Genomic DNA, 21,182 nt, shown 5'->3' with positions numbered 1-21,182 from the left:
AGGGCGAGATTGGCTTGGTTACTGACATTCTTTACCAATATCTTTCTTTGTGTTCACCAGAACAAAGATATTTATACAGGTTTGGAAAAAATTGAGGGGGAGTAAATTATATTTTTGGGCAAACTATCCCCTTGAACATGTGTTCTGGAGTTTTAGCTTTAAATTAAGCTTTTCCCCTTAGCCAGCCTGGTTATAAAAACTGTATAAATAGCCTGTAATAAAATCTGACTAAGGTGCATCTGTCCATAGGTTAGAACAGTTAGAATAAAGATGATGCAAAACACTCTATAGTTAATTTACGTTAAATAGATAGTTAACCAAAAATTCAAATTCTTTACTCACTGTCATGTTTGACCATTTTCCTTTGCAGCACCCAAAAGAAGATATTTTAAAGAAAGTGGGTAACCTAGGGGATGACTTGAATAGCATGGGAGTGAATGGTGACAATTTCATTTTTGGGGTGTACTATCCCTTTAAATAATAAAATGTATAAATGTATCTATAAATGTTTGCCATTTGCGCGAGTTTACAAATAACGTGATTCAAATAAGGTTATGGTGGCGATACCTTAATAAATCTGGTAATGTCATTGCTAAAAAAGGCTACTTGTGTAAACGTAGGGAGAGAAATAAGAGAAGCTCGCTTTTATCAGCCCAGTGCAGGTTTGTTGGGATTTGTATTAACGTGAGTTACTATAACAACAGTCTGCCACCAGGTTACTGATACCGTCAGCGCGCAGCCAAACTTCCTGTTCATGTTCACCTTCACGCCGTGCGTAACCTTACTCCATAAGCGATACAATAAGTTGTATTTTGTATTGATTACTGTAGACAGTAGCGTTGAATAAAACACGAGCGTTTCAATTTTGTCGCGCTCAGTGTACAGTGTCGACAGGGCACTGGAGGTCACTTCCTGATTTACTGACAGTCGGCAGTATGTCCTAACACTTTCAAACAACCTCAGCTCATCTTCCTCTCTTTAAATTACATCGTTTTACGTGATCAACCAGCTACGCTGTCGCTACAGGTGGAATCAACGATAGTTTTCCCACTTTCTTTGAGAGACGAGGTTCCACTTGACGCAGGTGAATTCATCGATGCGTTTGTACTCCTTTCTGCCCGTTTCTATCGGTGTGGATATTTTAAAATGGCGGTGGCAGCATCAGAACAGGTAAGATACTTTTCGCGAGCTTACATCGAGCCGATAGCTTTAATCGTGTTAAGAAGTTTGACCGTAGTTTAGTTGCAGTCACGTGTCATGTAGTATAAAACTCGTGAACTTGGGAACAGTGAGTCAAGTTAATGAAAGAAGGGGAAAAGTTGTACGTACGTAAGTTGATTGCGTAAATCATACAAGAAACGCAGAAGTGCGTTCAATGTGTCATATGTAGTTGACAGAGCCATGCGTGCATGTGAATTAGTTTGATATGTTATGTTTTGGAGGGTCGGGACTAGTGATAGGCATGAAGTGATGGACACTATACACCTGCAGCAAGAACATGGCAGAAGCAGTGCAACACACGACCAATGAAAACGACACAAACTGGCAACACAATGACGGTGAGTTAGATATAATATACATTCTACAGGTGCTGACGTACTCGCTTTCTCCAGTCCGTCTAGTAACTGCATTAATATTTATGTTGTATACTTAATGGTGGAGTTTGTATAATATGTCATAAAACCATTAAACATTTAGTATTTTGAGATTTTTGAACATTTAGCAGTGAACCAACTACAGTGGGCTGTACTAGTGTAACCTTTTGAATAGACATTCACACCCTGAAGAAAAAATGCTGAGCACTTTAGTCTTGATATTTCCAGTGAAAAATTATTTAGACAATTGTCATCTTAATAATTTTTGCCAAATTATACAACATACTCTTATTTTGTATTTAAGGGCATGTATTTGTGCTCTATCAAAATATTTCTGAAGTATATTATTTTTAACAGAAAGTTCCATTGTTATATTGATAAGTGTTCAATCCCAAACGTTTGGAGTTTACAATTGCAGGGTTTTTTGGCAGAAGCCGAAAGCTGAATACTTCATGTGAATGTAGTGAACTCGGTTCAGTTAAGAGAAGAATAACCTGTAGAGCTTGTCTTATTCATTGCCTCTCCCATCGGTTAAAATATATATTTTTATATCATAGTGAGCTAATGCTGCCTTGATGTGTAAATTGTGATATGATCAAGCCCTATACCCCCAACCATTCTCCCTCTATCTGTATAATGAAATAAACAAAAATGGTCTATTTTATCAGAAAGAACATTATGTCTATGATCATAGTGCTGAAAGGATGTTATAACTTGATGTTTCCTTGGGTCACATTTTCAGTCAGGTTCAGGTTGCATTTTGTACTCTGGACACCCTCTAGATTTATCATGTGCATCTGTTATGTGTGACAGAAATACTACGAATGAAAGATAGAGGTTGTTGTGTTGTTTTAGTGAGGGTCAAAACGCTGTTTACCCAGTCACATCCATTAAGCCTTGTCACTCACCACATAGAATGAGTAACAAAAAGGGTCTGGAGAGTGGAGACTGACATATGGGAATACAGCGAGTGCTGAGACCAGTTATCACCTAATGGAAGATCTGTGTAGAGCAGTTGATATCAAACTGTGATACCAATAGTGCACGCGAGATTCATTTTCCTGCCGACTTTAGCCCCAACTCTGATAAAACACCTGAAGAAGCTAATCGGCGACTTCAGGAACAGACGCGCTCAACTTAATGCGGGTTTGCGCAGATTGTTTGGCAAATCGCATTAAAGTACCGCGAGATCGATTCGAATGCGCACGGAGCAATCTGCACTTGACTCGCTGTCGCGGTACTTAAATGTCATAAGCTGATATATTTGCGCAGCGCCAGAGTTGTGAACCACTGCACTGGTGGTACCTGAAGAGACCCCTGGTGGTACGTGACACAACAGAACATTTTATATTTTCTAAAACTCTATATTTTGATTGAATTACTTGTTTTAAATACAATTTCAAATGATCAATTTCATCTCAGTCTATGTGGAATTTTAGTATAGTTTATAATTATTGTTTATTTATCATTGGTCGATGTAACTTAGGCATGTGACAGACAGCTCAAACACTGCTGGATCAGACAGACGCTTGTGAGTCTCTCACTCTCTTCTGATGAGCTGCGTATAAATTAAGCTTCTTATGTATTTCTGCAATTGAACCGCTGTTTAAAGCTGATGTTACGGCTCCGAAGTGCTTATTCAACATGCGTTTGCATCTACTCGAGGTTAAATCAATGAAGCGTGCTGTGCGTTTAGATTTAATTTTGCACACGCTTTGACAAGACCTGCTGATGTAAAGTGTGAGTATCTGCTTGTTATGTACAGCTGTTGTCTTGATGTTTAAGTGAATGTATATTTATTTATCTTACATTCTTTCCATATTGTTTGTCTTTAATATAGGTTTGTACTGTAGTCTTTCTTCAGGTCCCCACAAAGTTAAATCCCCCATAAAAATTCTTTACAGAACCCTGTTTACTGTGCAATACAGAAAGGTTTTGTGTCCACTATTACTGCTGGCTAACTTGAAAAACATGGAAAAAAAACATGTTCTTTAGTTTGAAAACAGCTAGTAGATAAGAAGTCTTTGTATTATTAATAATAGATTCGAATTGGAGGACCAGGTGTAAAGATAAAGATTTGCAGCTCTACTATTCAGATTCGCTTAATAAAACTAGGTGTTATAATCCCACTATTTCAGCACAGTAGTATTTCATAGCCCAATAGGACATTTCCCATGCCTTATTCAGGGGGAAACAGTTAAGAATATGAATAGAGGAAAGGAGGTCTGAGGTTTCACTGGTTAGGCATCCTCTGTGTTTTGGGGGATAAATGATTATAGATTATTATGATAATTATCATAGCATTCTTACCTTTCCTTGCCATTATCAGAGACCTCTCATGAGTTTTGTGTCCCAATTTCAACACATTATCTTGAGTAAAAGATGCCTTTTGGTGAGGTGCTGCTGATAATGCCGTTGTATGGTTCCCATCAATTTATAGAGTGTTTATTCATATGATTTTTAATGGTGGTCTTCAGGTGGTACTTGAAACAACTAATTTTATTAAAGGATGTTACTTGATCTGAAAAGTTTTAGAACCATTGGTATGAACCTTTTTCATGAGGAGGATTGTTTAGATACAATTGAAGCATTTATTTTGACATAATTCTATACATAATTGACATCACTTGGAAGACAGTGTGAGATGGATTCTGTTTGGTCCCTATGGACAATTTCGGCTATTGTCTATAAAGAGTCCTGTTAAAAGAATTCATACAGTGAATAGTGCAATATAAAAATATATATATGTTGTGTATAAGAATCTGAATGAGTCTATGCCTGTAAATAATATAATTTTCCTAATTTCTCAACTCGGTTTGTGATGTACTTCTCTAGGTTCTCAAGTGTCTTCATTCAGTGACTCAAGATTCGATCAGTGTTTACAGAATACCTCCAAGCCTCTCAACCAAAATAATCTCAACCATCACATGCACTCAGAATCTCAGCCACAACATCTCAACCTCAAACCCTTTAATGGCCAATGTGATGAAGACTGCAGTAGTTTGGCCTCTCAGGATTCTGGTATCCCCACACTTGAGGTCAACCCACCGGAGCACGTCCATGCACGAGTCACCACTGCTCAGATGTTGTTTCCGCCTCTCCATGATGATAATCCAGCTACACTAAATTTGGATGCATCAGACAATTCCATACTCAAATCCTCCACCTTCCCCCGCTGCGACTTCGACTCTGTACGGCTATATAGCTCTGGTGGTCTCGGCGGTGCGACGGGCAGGAGTGCTTTGAACCGCAGTGATGATATTTCTGTGGGCAGCGTGTCCAGTTTGAGCACTGAGTTTTCTGCTACGTTGTCAGTCAGTAATGAGGACTTTTTAGACTTCATGGTAACATCCGAGTCCAGTGCTGTTGTTACATTTGAGAATGAAGATCACGTGCATCGTTGTAACAACTCGGTCTTACCCAATAATGATCTATCTGTAAGCAGCCCACAAAGACAACCTGGGGGTTTGTCAACATCACATGAAGGCAGGGAGAAAAAACTGGGGCCGCTTGCCAGCTTCTTCCACAGGTTAATATTTCATTGCATTTGGGTTGCTTTTATTTTCAGTTGTGGATTTTTCAATAGTTTTATCACATGCTACATTTTTTGTCATAGGGAAGCATTTTAAAAGTAGTGTTCTTCATTTTTTTAAATTATCTGCTTTCGTTGTAGGCGTATCATATCTTAGTTATAGTGTATCTGTTATTTGAGGCAAGTTATCCTTTCATGGTCAGCCTCATAAAGGTTGCATCTACATATGAGCTTTTCTTTCCACAGTTTTTAATTTATAAATTAGTTATTTGATATTAAATATTTTCAATGCCAGACTAGATTTTTTTTGTTCATTTTCAGGAGTTCACATTGTGTCTGAAATAGAAAAGCTATTAAAACTGAAGAGATTCTGTCTTAGCAGAATTAGCCCTTTCCTTAATGCCTTTACTTCATTTGTATATTTGTAAGGAGTCTTTTTACTAAGAGGATGAAGGACACTGCTGCACTTGAAGGTCAAAGAGAGCCTGGATGGAAGCTGTTTGGCAAAGTTCCACTTAAAGAAGGTCCACCCAAAGACTCCAGGAGAATACAAAAGGTATGTTCACTTGTGCCGTTATAAGGCTTATGGCTGACCGGATACTGTAGTTGTGGTTTTGCTCATTTTAGAGGTTAAGCCACAGTGTTTCCCACAGAATTTAGGGAGACTATGGGATATCATCCCTGTGTTTTCTTGGGGGGTCAAGGGGCAGGCAGTAAGAAAGGGGCAAGGGTCAGTAAGAAAGATTAGCATTTTTTTTTTAAGGTAAATGCTGCAATCTGGTGCTTTTTAAGAGCAAAATTATGTGACTAAATCTATAAAGGATACAATAGCTATAGTAGTAATTTAATCATTGGCTCCATAGATATAAATGGTGATATTATGGCACAACAAACGGTGAAATGGTTAATTCACAAATAGATCCATCAAAATGTTCTGTAAAAACAAGAGTACAACAATTTTGTATTAACCAGTAGCATTACATACAAATAGCCAATAATATGCCATTTAGATAGTTCAGTTAGAACCAGTGGTAATAACATGTAAAATAATTTTCTAACGATTGTTAGATAAAACAATAAATGAATTATTACTTTCACTAGAAATCCAAAATATATATAACCAAAATGTATCTGATAAGAGTAATTTTAGGGTTAATCGAAGTGCTTTCAGAGCTGTTTTTTACAGGGTTGCTATGATCCAATGCTCAAAATATACTAAAATATGCTATGATCCAATGCTCAAAATATACTTCATTATAAGAATGCCAATAACTTGTCATCTCTGTTCATTTAGTGTTCCCACCTTTCATTGAGCATGGCTCATGTGTGTTGTATGTGTCATATGAATGGAATCTTGCTTGTCAGGCTAAATACAGGAATAATCTGGATTTATTTAATGAACAAGATTCATTTTGTTATTTCTAGGTCTGTGAAATGATTCATCATGATTAATCGCATCCAGAATAAAAGTTTGTGTTTATATAATGTATGTCTGTGTACTGTGCTGTGCATATTAATCTTGTTTTTGTAAACACACACATACATGTGTCATATACATATTTCGGAAATATTTGCATGTATTTATTTATATTAACCAATAATTTAATTATCTATCAATGTTTATTTATTTTTTTCTTAAATAAATGCATGTATGTGTATATTTTTATAAACACAAAATTAATATGCACCGCAGAGTACACAGACATACATTATATAAACACAAACTTTTATTCTGGATGCAATTAATCATGATTTATCATTTGACAGCTCTAGTAGTTCATTTTATCTTCCTGTTATGTACTATTATGCTCAACCTGCATTGAGAGGTTTAGCAGTCATGCAAAATAGTGTATATTGTAGTTGGTATTAAAAGATTAAGGCTTACTGAGGAAAAACCCACACAAAAAATGTATGCACTGATATTTACTTATATATTCATTGTACATATTAAATACAGTTGGAGTCAAGCAGTGTTTTGTTATTATGGATTCTTGTTTTTAATAGTTGAGCTGTATGAGATTAAAAAAAAAACTAGTCTGTAGAGCGGTTTGTCCATTATGGTCTACTGTAGAATCAACATGGCAAATTCCATGTAAGGGGACCCTCGGTGAAATAGCTCATTCTAAGGTAATAAAAACATAAGGCCTTATTATGTAAGGTCTTTATACACCTCTGAACACATAGTTATGTTTATTATATTGCGTTTCTGTCTAAAGATCCTACTTAATCTTACACACACCACCTTTAACCTTCAGAAAAATAAACAGAAACATAACTCGCAATAAAAGTTACCATTATATACAGAACCATTGCTTCATTTAAGCACAAAAACCAATAGTAGTGCAAGATTGATTGATTATTGACTTATTTTTTGTTATTATTATTATTATATGAATCAATGAAATGGCTTTTTTACATTAAGCTTCAGTGTTGTTTCTGTACGCTACAAACAACACTGAAGCTTAATATAAAGAAGCTATTTCATTGATTCATACAATAATAATAATAACAAAAAATAAGTAAATAAAGCCGACAATGTGCTTAAGGTAATTTGAACCCCACTATTTCAGCCTCCCTGCATCCATCTACATTTCACCCACGTGCAGTTCCAGCCTTTATCTTTCTTTTTGTTCTCTGCTGTTGTAATGGAAGATTGAGTGATTGGGTGACAGGTTTAGAGTTGCTGGTTTATTTAGACTCTGTGGCACTGACTCATTGGAAGAGATGAGTTAAGGTGAACGCAACACTATGCACTGCATTTTTATATTATTTATACGTTTCAATATTCTACCATTTGTACGATTTTGATTAAACAAATTTGTGAGATTGATTTTCTCCCAGCATGTTTATATGAATTACTTTAATCCAAACTCACAATAACGGCTGGTTCCCGATGGCACAGGCCAAATAACACATCATGTCTTTCTACGTATATAACCCAGACATGCACAGCCGAACACCGAGCGCACCGATCACACAAGCTCTCGCTCCTGTTAGCTGGAATAGATTAGTATGACTGCCTAAAAATCAAGGAACCTCTCTCAGCACTGATGGTGATTACGAATAACATTAGCATGCTCACACACACACATGGACACAGCAGGTGCAGGGGAAAAGATCTGATCCTCTGCATCTCTCAGATGTAGGGCCTCACGGTTGGGCACGGGTTAGCTGGGAGGGACTAACACAGAGAGAGAGAGAGAGATACAGCAGTGTCAGGTAACTTAGCTAGGGTGAGACAGCAATAATAGCAGAGAGGAGAGCAGAGGAAAACGGTAGTATCATGCTACTGTTACTCAGGGTGTGTCCCATACTCGTGTTCTTCATCTGCTACCGTGCCTTGCGTTTCTGTCTGCAAGGTACTTAGACTTGTGCTTGTGGAGAATGATAAAGTGTGGTGTTGGAAACACTGGATTCTGAATGTCTCAACAGCACTGCAGCGTTCATGGTGAGTTCAGATTTTTATGCCTTTGACGTTTCACTTGACTTTCTTCTGAGACATAAGTATGTAAAAGGAGGGCTTGATGATGAGTTGGAAGAGGAAAATGAGAAAACTGTTGAAAAGGAATTGACACTGAGAGAGATTTTAGCCTTTTTGTTTCACTTTATCAGGTGTATCTGCTCTGTGTGGGCCTGTTGCTAAATTACATTGTCATCTGGTTTGTGGGTCAGCGCTTAGTTAATGGTTTGTTAAAATGATTTGGACTCTTAACATTAGATAAGGAATGAAAGTTTATGTCCTTCTCTTGTATTGTGTTGTTGGCTCATAGTTGAAAAGTGGGTCAACTTTTTTTTGAGAGAGTGCAGTGTGGGGGCGGATTAAATATTTATATTCACTCACTGAAGGAAAGTGTGCTTTCTGACTGCATCAATAAAACAAAACTTATTCCTCTTCTTTCATTTTGTTTGGATATACAGATGATTACTTAGAAAATAGCATAATGTAAAACAGATTTAGATTGTCATTTCAAACCTGTATGACTTTCTTTCTTCTGCAGAACAGAAAAGAAGATATTTTGAACAATGTTTGTAACCGAACAACGGCGTACCCATTGCCCTGCATTGGTTTTATAGAAGCAAAAGGGGAACCAACAATGTTCGGTTACCAACATTCTTTACAATATCTTCTTTTGTGTTCTATAATCTATAAGAAATCCATATAGCTTTGAAGTGACATGAGTGTGAGTAAATGATGACTGAATTTTCACTTTTGGGCGAACTATCACTTAAAGGTACAGTACCACTAGGCCAATGTTACATCATTTTTTCAACTGAGCACTTACAATATCTCAAATTTTTCCAACTGCTTTTAAATCCTGAGAAAATTGCCATTCTAAACAGTGGACCGGGGCTGTTTAGCTGCCTGTCAATGGCGTCATATCAACGTTACTCTTTGTTACCGCCTTTACTGACATAGCAACCGCGTGACACTGTCGTAGACAGATGCGGAAGTAGTTTGTACCATCTGTCCGTCTAGTGTTATTGCAAATGATGTGGGTACATTCTAAATAACTTTTACTGATTGATTTGAACACTTAAAACTGTGCAGTGTTATAGCACCATCGAATTGCACCATTCACGAGTTTACCCTCGCAGATAAGCAGCTAGGTTGTAGGATGAATTGGTAAAGCATGGATATGAAGGTTATGCGTATTTGGCATGCTGTGCTAGGAATGGGCTCCGAGCTCACCGGGTCTATCCGAACCCGAAGCACTCTACCCTGGTTAGGGCAAGTGCGCCGGGCTCGGAACCGGCTCGAGCCCAATACCCCCCCGGGGGTCCTGCGGGACTAACAGGAAAATGAGAGGAGCTGGGATGGAGGAGGGATGTTGAACTCGCGAGAAGCATCAGGTAAGACTGCTTGTCTATTTATGATGGAGCTTGCTTGAGCTGATAGGGAAAATGCTGTGGATGCTGATGTTGTACCAGCCGAGATGATCGTGATGAGGTCACATGCTCGAGCTATATTTGATTGCTGATGATATACCGGCGGGCTGATTATATGCTTAGGTTCCTCCGGAACTTTGTTAATAAAACATCATTTACTGTAACATCTATGACTTACAGTTTAGTTTTAAACCTTACACTACTCGGGTCTAAGTCATTGTAATGAAATAAAATGATTTCATCAAACGCAACATTTATAAAACTCTTCTGCTAACATGAATTCTCGTTCCTGTCTGATTGATGTATCAGCGATACCATCAGCGGTGGAGTTTAAGACAACATATGCCATCATTCCACGCTTCTACACAGCGTCATCAAGCTACGCGATTGTTGTTGTTTTGATTGTGCACCCTCTAGCGACAATTTCTAAAAGCTGTATCTTTAAAGAACATGTTCATTAAGGGTATAGTTCTCCCAAAAATTCCTTCATCATTTACTATCCCTCATGTCATTGCAATCCTGTATGACCTTCGTCTGTATAATACAGAAGATATGTTGATAACCAAACAACATTGACCCCCATTTACTTCCGTTGTATGGATACAAAACCACAAAAATATTTATCAGAATATCTTTGTGTTTCACAGAAGAGTCAGATGTTAAACCACTTGATTAAGTTAAGCATTGGAATTGTTACATTAATGTTTATCATGGGTATCGATTGCTTTTGAAGACCACCGCTATTTCCGGCATGTGCACATATGCTGCATGTGATAAGTACAGTGGTGTAACCAGGATTCTGTGGTTGCAAAAATAAATACAAAGCCTTAAAGAAAAGAATTAAGAAATAGAATGATGTAAAATTCTTATATTGCCTAAACTCAAAATGCTCTTCTTTTCACAGACTAGTTCAGGGACTTTGTATCCGTCGATACATGTTGCTATCCAATGTAGCAAAATCAAGGATAAACAAATATTTATAGTTGAAGCTAAACATTGTGACAGATTAGTTTGATGTTATTGTCTTCTCACCCCATGGCTATATTGTTTTATTTTATTTTCCAAATGATCGATCACAAATGTGTTTGCATGCCACAACTAAGTAATGTGAGCGCATTTCATTGCTGTGCGTTTTTTGCTCAGTAATGTATGTTAGATATATGCATTATTGTGTGCATTGCGGCTGCTGTGCTCTACTCTGTGACCTTGAACGTGTCACTGTATCAGCAGCTTTCTACTTACATTAACACACAGCAGAGTAGTTGATGAATGGTTGATACAGAGAAAATCAATGATTTCAATGATTTGTAAGGTTAGTGAAACTGTGAATGACATAGAAATAGACTGCTATTAATACAAAACTGAAACGGACAGCTACTAAAACAAATCATACAGATATATATAAAGATTGTAAGATCTGTGTATGGATGGAATTTACTTAACATGTTTTGTATATTTATGGTTGTGCATAGATTTTATTATGCATTTATTTATATTTTGCAGGAATATGAAAGGAGTGGAGAAACAGGCAATTCCACGTCTCCTCAGAAGAATGTAAGAAGGAACCTGGACTTTGTGCCACTTTCAACCACAGCGCTTATACTGGAGAACCGGCCAGCGTGAGTGTTTGTCTCCTTTGCTATCCATTACCTCTTATCAAACTGCATGAACAATAAATGAGATCTAGATTGAAAGCGTTCTCTTTGAACGTGTGTAGGAATCTTCCAGCAAAGCCTGAAGAGGAGGCCCAGAAACACAGACAAGAATATGAGGAGATGGTGGCACAGGCCAAGAAGAGAGGTGACTTTCTTCTCATGCTTGTGTTTTTGTATGTGTGGACACAGTGCCTAATATTCATTTTGAATAATAAGAATGATAATCTGTCCCTCTCTGACAAGTATTTGTGATACCCTTTGTGAATTAAATTTGTAGTTGAAAATGAAAAAAATGTCATCATTCTGTCATCATTTTCACACATTTGTTTTGAGCTGCAGGGGATGCTGTTGTAAAAGCTATAATCTAATATTGTCTTTTACTTTGTGTTTCACTTACTGTGAAGAACTGAAAGAAGCCCAGAAGCGGAAGAAACAGCTGGATGACAGGTGTAAACTAGAGGACAGCATTGGCAATGCTGCTCTCACCTGGAGTCAGGAGATACTACCCAACTGGCAAAGCATGTGAGTCAGTAGGACAACATATATCACAAATCGCTGTTATTCCTTGTCACAAAAACACACAGATATAACTAATTCTTTTTCTCCTTACTAAAGGTGTTCATTGAGGCGGGTGAGGGATTTGTGGTGGCAAGGTCTTCCGCCAAGTGTAAGGGGCAGAGTCTGGAGTCTGGCTATAGGCAATGAGCTGAACATCACAGATGGTATGAATGTGTGTGTATGTGCACAGTCACACCAACCTTAATTATAAAGTAGCATATGTAGTTTGTCGTTTTCATTGAAAGTATCTCCTGCGTCCAAAGTGCTTTAATAAATAGAGTAGAACTGCATATTCAGAACACAGCATTTTTAAGCAAACACTCAACGTTGTATTGATGTCATTAGGTAAACAGCGCTGCAGTAATCATGCTTTTGTGGTTGTTCACATGCGTCCCTATGAGAACTCTGCTCTGAGAATCCTTTTGTGGTTTTAAATGTTTTTGCAAACTTCATCTATTGTGACCATGAGTGAGAAAGGAAGTATTAAGTGTTATTGTAAATGATCCTTGATGAGGCAGGCATGTCTAGCTGAGTAATTATAATATCAAAGTAGATTTGTATCATTGTTCAGATCTATACATTCTGTCTAATTAAAAACAATGCACCTCTTATGTTTGCTCCCCCATAAAAAAATCTTGTTGATCAAAAATATCTTCAATAACAATTTTTTTTTTTGAAAAGTTACATGGTTATCTAACTATGCCACTTAGAGGTTTTCTTTCTTTATTGTTTTCGGGGGGGTGGGGTTGGGGGGGGGGTCGCTGCTGTCCTTCTGAAACTTTGAATCTAAATATTTTGAGCTTTTCGGTTTTTTGGGGGGGGGATCGGGGGTCGCTGCTGTCCTTCTGAAGCTTTGAATCTAAATATTTTGAGCTTTTCGGTTTTTGCCATAAATCTTTGTTTGAAAGTGGATTTTGCAAATATCTTGGAAGGACAGTGACGATTTTTAATTATTTTTTATTCTATGTATACGTGTAAATGACACATTCATTTTGTGTGCATGTGTTTTTAAACAGAGCTGTATACCATATGTTTAGCAAGAGCCAAAGAGAAGTGGAATGCCTTTCTATCTCCAACAGCTACTGCAGAAACAGAGACTGAAGGTTATTATATGTATTTTTTCCATTAAATTAGCTATTACTTTCTATGACTGCATGTATGATAAGGTCTGATAATTAGTCTGATCTAATTACTTTTTGTGAATATATGGGGGTGTACGTTGCCTGGAAACTGGGTGTTTTTTTAAATGGCCTCTTTGGGGAACACATTAACACCCATACATTTGATTCTTTTTGGTAAAATCTTTAAACATCTTATCTGTTTGTCTAATGGATTCATGTTGTTAGGAGATGATGTTCTTACGCTTATTGTAATAAAGTAATCTAGTAAAATTAGTTTTGCATGACATCTGGTTGAAGTACTACAACTTTAACTAGGTTAATAAAGTAGAAAGTCTGTGTAGTAAATATTAGCGTTATTCTTAGTTAATATCTACTTTATTGCTTTTTTCCAGATGTAGGTTTGTCTAATGCTGACCGGGAGGACAGTCTAGAACTGATAAAGTTAGACATTTCCAGAACTTTTCCAAATCTTTGTATATTCCAACAGGTAATGGTCATTTCAATGTATCTGCTGTTTCTAGTGATGGGTTTTTATAATGCATTCATATTAGCATGCGTCTCCTTTCAGGGTGGCCCATACCATGATGTATTGCACAGCATTCTTGGAGCTTACACTTGCTATCGTCCCGATGTGGGATATGTAAGACCCCTATCTTATTTACTTGAGTGATGTGTTTAACATGCTCTATACCATTCCACTGTTTAAGACAACAGAATCACCTATTTAATCTAGCTGTGATTGTCACAATCTTAACTTTTACAAACATTGAGTCATACCAGGAGGTTTTGACAGATTTAAGAAGGAACTGACAGCTTTGTTGTGTGTAATACAGCTGGTTTGCTATAGTAGACAGGGATCAACCAGTAGGTTATCAGACATATATGCGTAAGAGATGTTTTTTAACCCAGATGTGTAGAAGTTCAACATAACTACACACCCCTCGTACCATATGCACACAGACCACTATTTCGATGTGTGGTCAAAGGACGCTTGCACATACACCTCTGCATAGATGCTGGGTGTGAAGATCTATTATTATTACTACAAGCAGCTGGAAACTGTTATATTTAAACCTTTCCACTATTCTGTTAAAACGCATTCTCACATGATCATTTTGTTCCTCCATGAGCACAGCCACACCCACATAAATTGGGTGTTAAATTGGAATGAGAATAGAATCATTGAAATTATTGTTCATTAATATTTAACAAAAGTTGTGGTTATTCATGGACCATAAAGGAAAGTTATTTAATTCAAGTGGACGTTGGTAAACAAAATGTTTGTTTTCATGAAGAGCAATAAAAATACATAGCAATCTAATGCTAAATTAGGTTGTCATAATTCATGCGGAAAAAGGTTGAGTGCTTTTGTAAATCGCAATAAATTAATTTTGCCTGTTTGTTTTCATGTGTAGGTACAGGGAATGTCTTTTATTGCAGCAGTGTTGATTCTCAACATGGACACAGCGTATGCCTTTATTGCTTTAGCAAATTTGTTGAACAAGCCTTGTCAAATGGCTTTCTATCGAGTGGACCACAGCCTTGTGAGTTATACAAGCATATCCCTCTCACACAAACACAGTGTTATGTCCATGTTCTATTCATATTGTCCTTTTATCTTGCCTTCCTAGATGTTGACATACTTTGCAGCATTTGAAGTGTTCTTCGAAGAAAATCTACCAAAGCTATTTACACATTTTAAGAATAACAACCTGTCCTCTGATATTTATTTAATTGACTGGTGAGTAAGCATGTTTCACATTGAGATTAGTTAAATAACTTTGACTCTGAGAATAATTAATTTAATAATAAATTATATTCTTCATCAGTATTATTGCTGTGCACGCTGCACATATTATTTACTAAAGAAATGCTGTTTATTAGAAAACACTATATCCTGAAGACAGAATGTATGTAATAACGCCCATATCTTTAGTGGTTCAGACATGTATCTTATTGAGAGTTTGTCTATTTTTGTCTGGGTAGGATCTTTACCTTGTACAGTAAATCCCTTCCACTGGACATTGCGTGTCGTGTATGGGACGTCTTCTGTCGAGATGGTGAGGAGTTTCTCTTCCGTACTGCACTGGGTATCCTGCGTCTTTATGTGGACATTCTCACACGCATGGACTTTATCCACATCGCTCAGTTTCTGACACGTCTGCCTGACTACATCTCTACTGAGGAGCTCTTCTCCAGCATAACCAACATCAACATGAACTGCAAGAACAAGAAATGGGCACAAGTGGGTTTCATTTCCATATACAGTTTCTTCCATAAACACATACAGTGAGGAAAAATAATTATTTGATCCTCTGCTGATTTTGTAAGTTTGCCTGCTTACACAGAAATGAAGGGTCTATAATCTATATGGTATGTTTATTTTAACTGATAGAGACAGAATATAAAAAAATCAGGGGGACATTTTGTATTCAGTCAGTTAAATAAGTATTTGATCCCCGACAAAAAATAATGTTGTACTTGGTGGAGAAACCCTTGTTGGCAAGCACAGAGGTAAGACATTTTGGATAGCTGGTAACCAGGTTTGCACATTTGTCAGGATACATTGTAGTCCACTCCTCTGTCAATCTTTAAGGTCACTAAGCAAATTGGAGTTTTAGCCTCCTTCACAGATGTTCTATAGGCCTAGGGTCTAGAGACTGGCTAGGACATTTAATGTGCTTCTCCTTAACCCACTCTTTGGTTGTCTTGTTTTGGGTCTTTGTCATGTTAACCGCAAATCGACGACCCATCTTCAGTGATCTAGTTAAGGGGAGGAGGTTCTCGTCCCAGATTTTAGGGTTCATGGACCTCTCCCTCAGCCCCTCAATGCGGTGAAGTCATCCTGTACCCGTAGCAGAGAAAAGCCCTAAAGCATAATGTTTCCAACACTGCTTCTCTGTCGGGATGGTGTTCTTGGGCTCATAGTCAGCATTTCTCTCCCTCCAAAAACAGGAGTAAATTTTGGACTCCCAGCAGTGCCAGCACTTTCGCCAAAGCCTTTTCTGAATAATTTTGATGTTTGTTATCTAACTGTAGACGGGCCTTTTTGGGCAGATGGACCTTGGGGTGCTTCAGGATTTCAATCTATTGTGGCATAGCATGTTACCAATGGTTTGCTTGCTAACTGTGGTCCCAACTGTCTCGAAATCATTAACAAGCTTCTTCCATGTAGTTCTGGGCTGATCTTTAACCTTACTCGTGATCATTTTTACTCCATTGGGGAAATCTTGCAGGGAGCTCCAGACCAAGGGTATTTGGTAGTTATTTTGTATTTCTTCTATTTCAAAATAATCGCAGCAACAGTTGTCTCCTCACCAAGCTTCTGTCTGTAGCCTATTCAAGGTTTGTGCAGGTCTACAATCTTGTCCCTGACATGCTTTAAAACCTATTTGGTCTGGACCATGGTTTTGGAGAGGTTGAAATGAAAGATACAGATTCTGTAGGCAGGCATCTTTTATATACAGAACAAGCTGATTTAGGAGTACTTTCTTAAAGTGACAGGACTAGTCTGTGGTCCATATAGGCACATAACCAATCTGTGGAGCCTGAATTCTTGCTAGCTGGATGTTGATCAAATAATTATTTCCCTCACTGTCCAAACAAATACACTGTAGTATAAAATATGACTTATTATATATATTGATTTAACTATAACACAATACTAAACAAACAGACAGTCTAAGATCATATTTCCTGATAGTGTATTGCTTTCACTGCTGTTGTTAGTTTGCTAACATTTCGGTCTTTGTTCTCCTCCAGGTTCTTCAGACTTTGCAAAAAGGGCAAGATCGGGCCAGTCCACTACTGAAACGCTAATACAAAGAGGAAATGACTCCTGTATACCTCATCGAAGACTATGGAATTGCAGTGGTCTCATCTATGTCTCCTGTTCTGTTCCGTACAAACTGTTTCTTGGATATAAACTGAGCACATGGGACAGGAACAAAAGCAACATGTCTGTGATTTGGGGTTGCTGAGGTAAACAGGTCTGTACTGAGGAATGTTCTCTGTTTAATGTGTTTTTTCACCCTTTCCATTTTGCTTCTCTTTTATTCAAATGTTTCATTCCACTTAAAACGGTGTTTCAATTTAAGCAATACAGGTGTATATTTTCGCCGTGGGTTTACTTAGAATGTTGTTTTATTTATTGTTTTTTTCATGTTTTGATGTTCGTTAAACAAATTAATTGACATGAAGATTCCTGACCATCGTGCAGAATTCTTTCTAAACTCAGTCAAAGCGTTGAATGTCAGTGAATCCCACCATTGCTTCTAAAATGTTTGCACCCTTTTGAAGAACTTAAGGTGTTTGTGTCGTTGTGCTATTGTTACAGGATTCTCTTTTTCTCCATTTCTTTATATGAATACTGTATATTGTGACACTTAAAACCAAACACGCTGGAGTAATGATATTAAATGGGCTTTGGTGTGGCCGTTACTGTAGTCTGAAATACACAAATTATGTGACAGAATGTGGCTTTTACATTTTGATGAAATTTGGCTTATGCAGTGGTCTAAGTGTTGAAAAGAGGGTAGATGAAAGATTACGGTGAAGAACCTTTCAGGAGGTGTTTGTGGTTTTTAGTGGTTGGTGGAGGCTCATCTCAATTATGCTTGACACCTCACTGTGTCTGATGACATAGAAATGAGCTTAGCTACACTTTGCAGTGACTTCTTGACTTTAATTACTACATTATGCGGGGATTAAAAATATCTGAAAACTGTATGAAATTTGATCTGAAAGATTTGCACAAATTCCATGTTATTTAACTTCACAAACTGTCGTGTTGTTTTTTTATATTTGTTTTGTATGTAAATACCATGCACTAATGCGGCCTAATTTATGATACCATAATTTAACAGCAATAACTCATCTCCTTTTCACTCATCATTTAGTTAAAATCTTTGTGATCATCAGTTGGTTCTGACAGCATCTTATTGAACCTACAAAGGCTTTATTATATTCATTGGCGTGTATAGTGCCAGTGATGGAATATAAATTCCTGTGTATGGTCATTTCTTGTTTGTATGTGTGTCTAAACAAACTATGAGGGCACTGCTAAGTAAATAATGGAAAAATGTGTCAACCTGCAGACGCTGTTTTGTTGATGTTCTTAAGATAATTTCAATATGTGGTGAGATTTTAATGCTTTATTGTTATCACTGTGATCGAAGGAATAGCTGTCCTTACCACCACATTATTTGGGGGTTTAAACCTCACTGCTGCAATAAGCTGCTTTGCACGTGTTTTCTTTTTCACACTCGCAGCCTCTTCTTTTCTGTGCTCTGTTTTTTGTTAGTATATAGGAAGCCCAGTCCAGGAATCTATAATGTTGGCTGTTACATTGTCCACTTGAATTTTTAGTACCTTAATAGATCCCACCTTAAAATAATTTAAAGAGTCTGTCACTAAAGTACTTATTGTTTATTTATTATGCTTTCTTTGTATTTCCTTAAAGTTTTAAATTGTCCTGTGCTATAAAAAACAGCTAGTTCTTTCCAATAACTTAATATAACCAAAATATAATATAACCATAATGGATCTTCTGAATATTTATTGGTGCATTTGGATGCTTTTTTGCAGTCCAGTCTACAACAAAAAGAAACAAAGTCAATCTTATTAGTAAATGCTAAGCGGACTTATGTGTACAATCTGAATCTACATTGTGTTGAACTTTGTTGTGCTGAAATCTTCCCAACATAAATGGCCATTAATTTAATTGGCTGTCTGGATAATCATATACTGTTGGTCATATGACAGTGGAGTCCATAAATGTGGGAATCATGTAAAATAGTGCATTCTTGTTCATTTGTTTGTGTGATGAAGTGGAAGAAGGAAACTGATTAAGGCAGTGGGGTGTCTATGCTCAGTTAAGGGTGATACAATGTTTTTCATTCATCTATATGTGCTCTGTATACAGTAAATATGACAGATCAACTGCACATGCAATCTTGCACCTAAACCTTTCATATTGAGTAGGCATTGACGCAACTTGCTCGGTTAACATCGTCCTTACTTTTGGACGATGGGCTGATGGGTGACAGGAGAGGTTTAAGCAAAAACATCCAAAAATTCATGTACAATCACAACGTTCTCTGCTCTCATTTGTTGTGTTTTCTGTACTTGTTGTATTGTTAGAACATGCTGCCTTTGTGTTTGTTGTCAATATCAATGACTACTGATAAAATAAATGAAAATGATAAATACTTGTATTGTATTGTAATTCTATTAAATGTTTATGGTACTTTATCTCATCATTTCATTACACGTAGGCTAATATTGAGAATTAGTTTTAATTGGTTTTTACTTTATGGTAAGATAAACAGGTCATAAGGATGATGATGACTAACCACCAAAGAAATGTTTCCTGTGTCTTTTTTTCTATTGGTTTCGATCACAGTGGAACATTCTCTCACCTCTAACCTGCCCCTTACCCAAACCACACTCGCCCCTCCCCTTCTACCTTTAAAAAGCATAGTTCTGTTTGCAGCACATTATACTGTTCATATTAACAACATCTCGAGAAGCAAATCTGCAACTATGCGTCACTGTTATACTTTTCTTCTTGTTGGACTTCTGGTCGTCACATGGATCCAGTCTGGTGTAATGGCCAATAGTAAGTGTTTGTTCAGTCAGTGATATGAATTAACATACCAGTACTACATTTATTAACCTGTTAAGTGACATGTTAAAAAAAAATTCAGTTCCGACATTAAAAAGTGGTCAGAATCTAATGATGTGATGCAGCTGTTTTTAGAGCATTTTTAAGCCAATGTTTTAATATTTATTAACCAATAAGTTACATTACCAACACAGATGCCAAACTACCAGTTGAATGCTGCTTTCAGTTTTATGAAAGAAAAATCCTGTTCGTAAAAATCAGATCCTACGAAAGGACGGCAATTGAATGTACCACGGCTGGAGTCATGTAAGATTCTGTAACATTCAAATGAATATGCATTCCTATTTTGTGTGAATTATATGTATCTTTATACCTTAATCATATAATGTTTTACCATAAAAATGCTTTTTTGTAACAACTAGGATAGATGAACAGATCGCATTATATTATAACTTTGTATGACTGTGGTGTGGAATAACTGAAAGTTTGTTTCTGTAACAGTTTTACCACAGTGAAGAACTTTCAAGTCTGTGTGAACCCTTCCGATGACTGGGTGAAGAAAGTCATTCAACGAATTGATAAAAAGCAGCTGGAAGCAAAGCTTTAGTTCACTACACATTTCTTCTATAATGATTTTGTCTTTCTTTCACTTGTTTTATACCAATATTTTTTGTTATTAGAAACTTCAAAGAATGACTGCATTATATCCTGTTTGATACTGCTTTGTTTTGCTTTAAATGACAAAAGTATACCTTTTTTAACTATAGTGGTAAAAGTAATACATGTAAGATACATCAGAAGGGATGCATGATCGTTTTCAATATCTTTATTTCCCAGTATTTTCATAAATATAGTAACATATCCCTGTTTTTACATGCAAGTTAAAGTACATAATAAAGTCTATTTTTCTGTGTGAAAACCATTATGCCTTGTATGATTCTCTGAATTCTAATAAAGCATAACACAACAACACAAAAAAAATTCATGAGTAAGATTCCTGAAAGATCTCTATTAAATGTAAAACATGAAGGCTCTGTGGGGAGAATATGTGTTATTTAAGGGAATTGCTATAAAATTATTTATTTGGGCAAAATTACATTTAAAGCTGTGATGATCAGGTCCTCGCCAAAGTGCCGCCACCACGCATTGGCCCCCGGAACAGCGAACGCTGGGCAATGTGCATATAGGAAGTTACATTAGAGAAAGACT

At 36.9% G+C, this 21,182-nt stretch overlaps 1 protein-coding gene across 2 annotated transcripts; it reads left to right on the top strand.

Moving 5' to 3' along the window:
* The first annotated feature begins 154 nt into the window (after positions 1-154).
* tbc1d14 (TBC1 domain family, member 14) lies at positions 155-20,279 on the top strand. 2 transcript variants are annotated; one of them, XM_056748202.1, is made up of 16 exons: positions 155-1,170; positions 1,443-1,559; positions 4,431-5,124; positions 5,557-5,683; positions 11,518-11,633; positions 11,732-11,814; positions 12,074-12,191; positions 12,285-12,391; positions 13,244-13,330; positions 13,741-13,835; positions 13,917-13,988; positions 14,764-14,892; positions 14,980-15,089; positions 15,335-15,593; positions 17,111-19,967; positions 20,168-20,279. In XM_056748202.1, the coding sequence occupies exons 2-15, from the start codon at positions 1,499-1,501 to the stop codon at positions 17,165-17,167; spliced, it is 2,115 nt and encodes a 704-aa protein (XP_056604180.1). In that variant the 5' UTR covers positions 155-1,170; positions 1,443-1,498; the 3' UTR covers positions 17,168-19,967; positions 20,168-20,279. The 2 variants fall into 2 exon arrangements, with proteins under 2 accessions (XP_056604180.1, XP_056604189.1); XM_056748211.1 differs by lacking the exon at positions 1,443-1,559.
* The last annotated feature ends 903 nt before the right edge of the window (positions 20,280-21,182 follow it).

The sequence above is a fragment of the Triplophysa dalaica genome, chromosome 1 (assembly GCF_015846415.1).
Source record: "Triplophysa dalaica isolate WHDGS20190420 chromosome 1, ASM1584641v1, whole genome shotgun sequence".
Taxonomy (NCBI): domain Eukaryota; kingdom Metazoa; phylum Chordata; class Actinopteri; order Cypriniformes; family Nemacheilidae; genus Triplophysa; species Triplophysa dalaica.
This window is presented reverse-complemented; position numbering and strand designations above follow the sequence as displayed.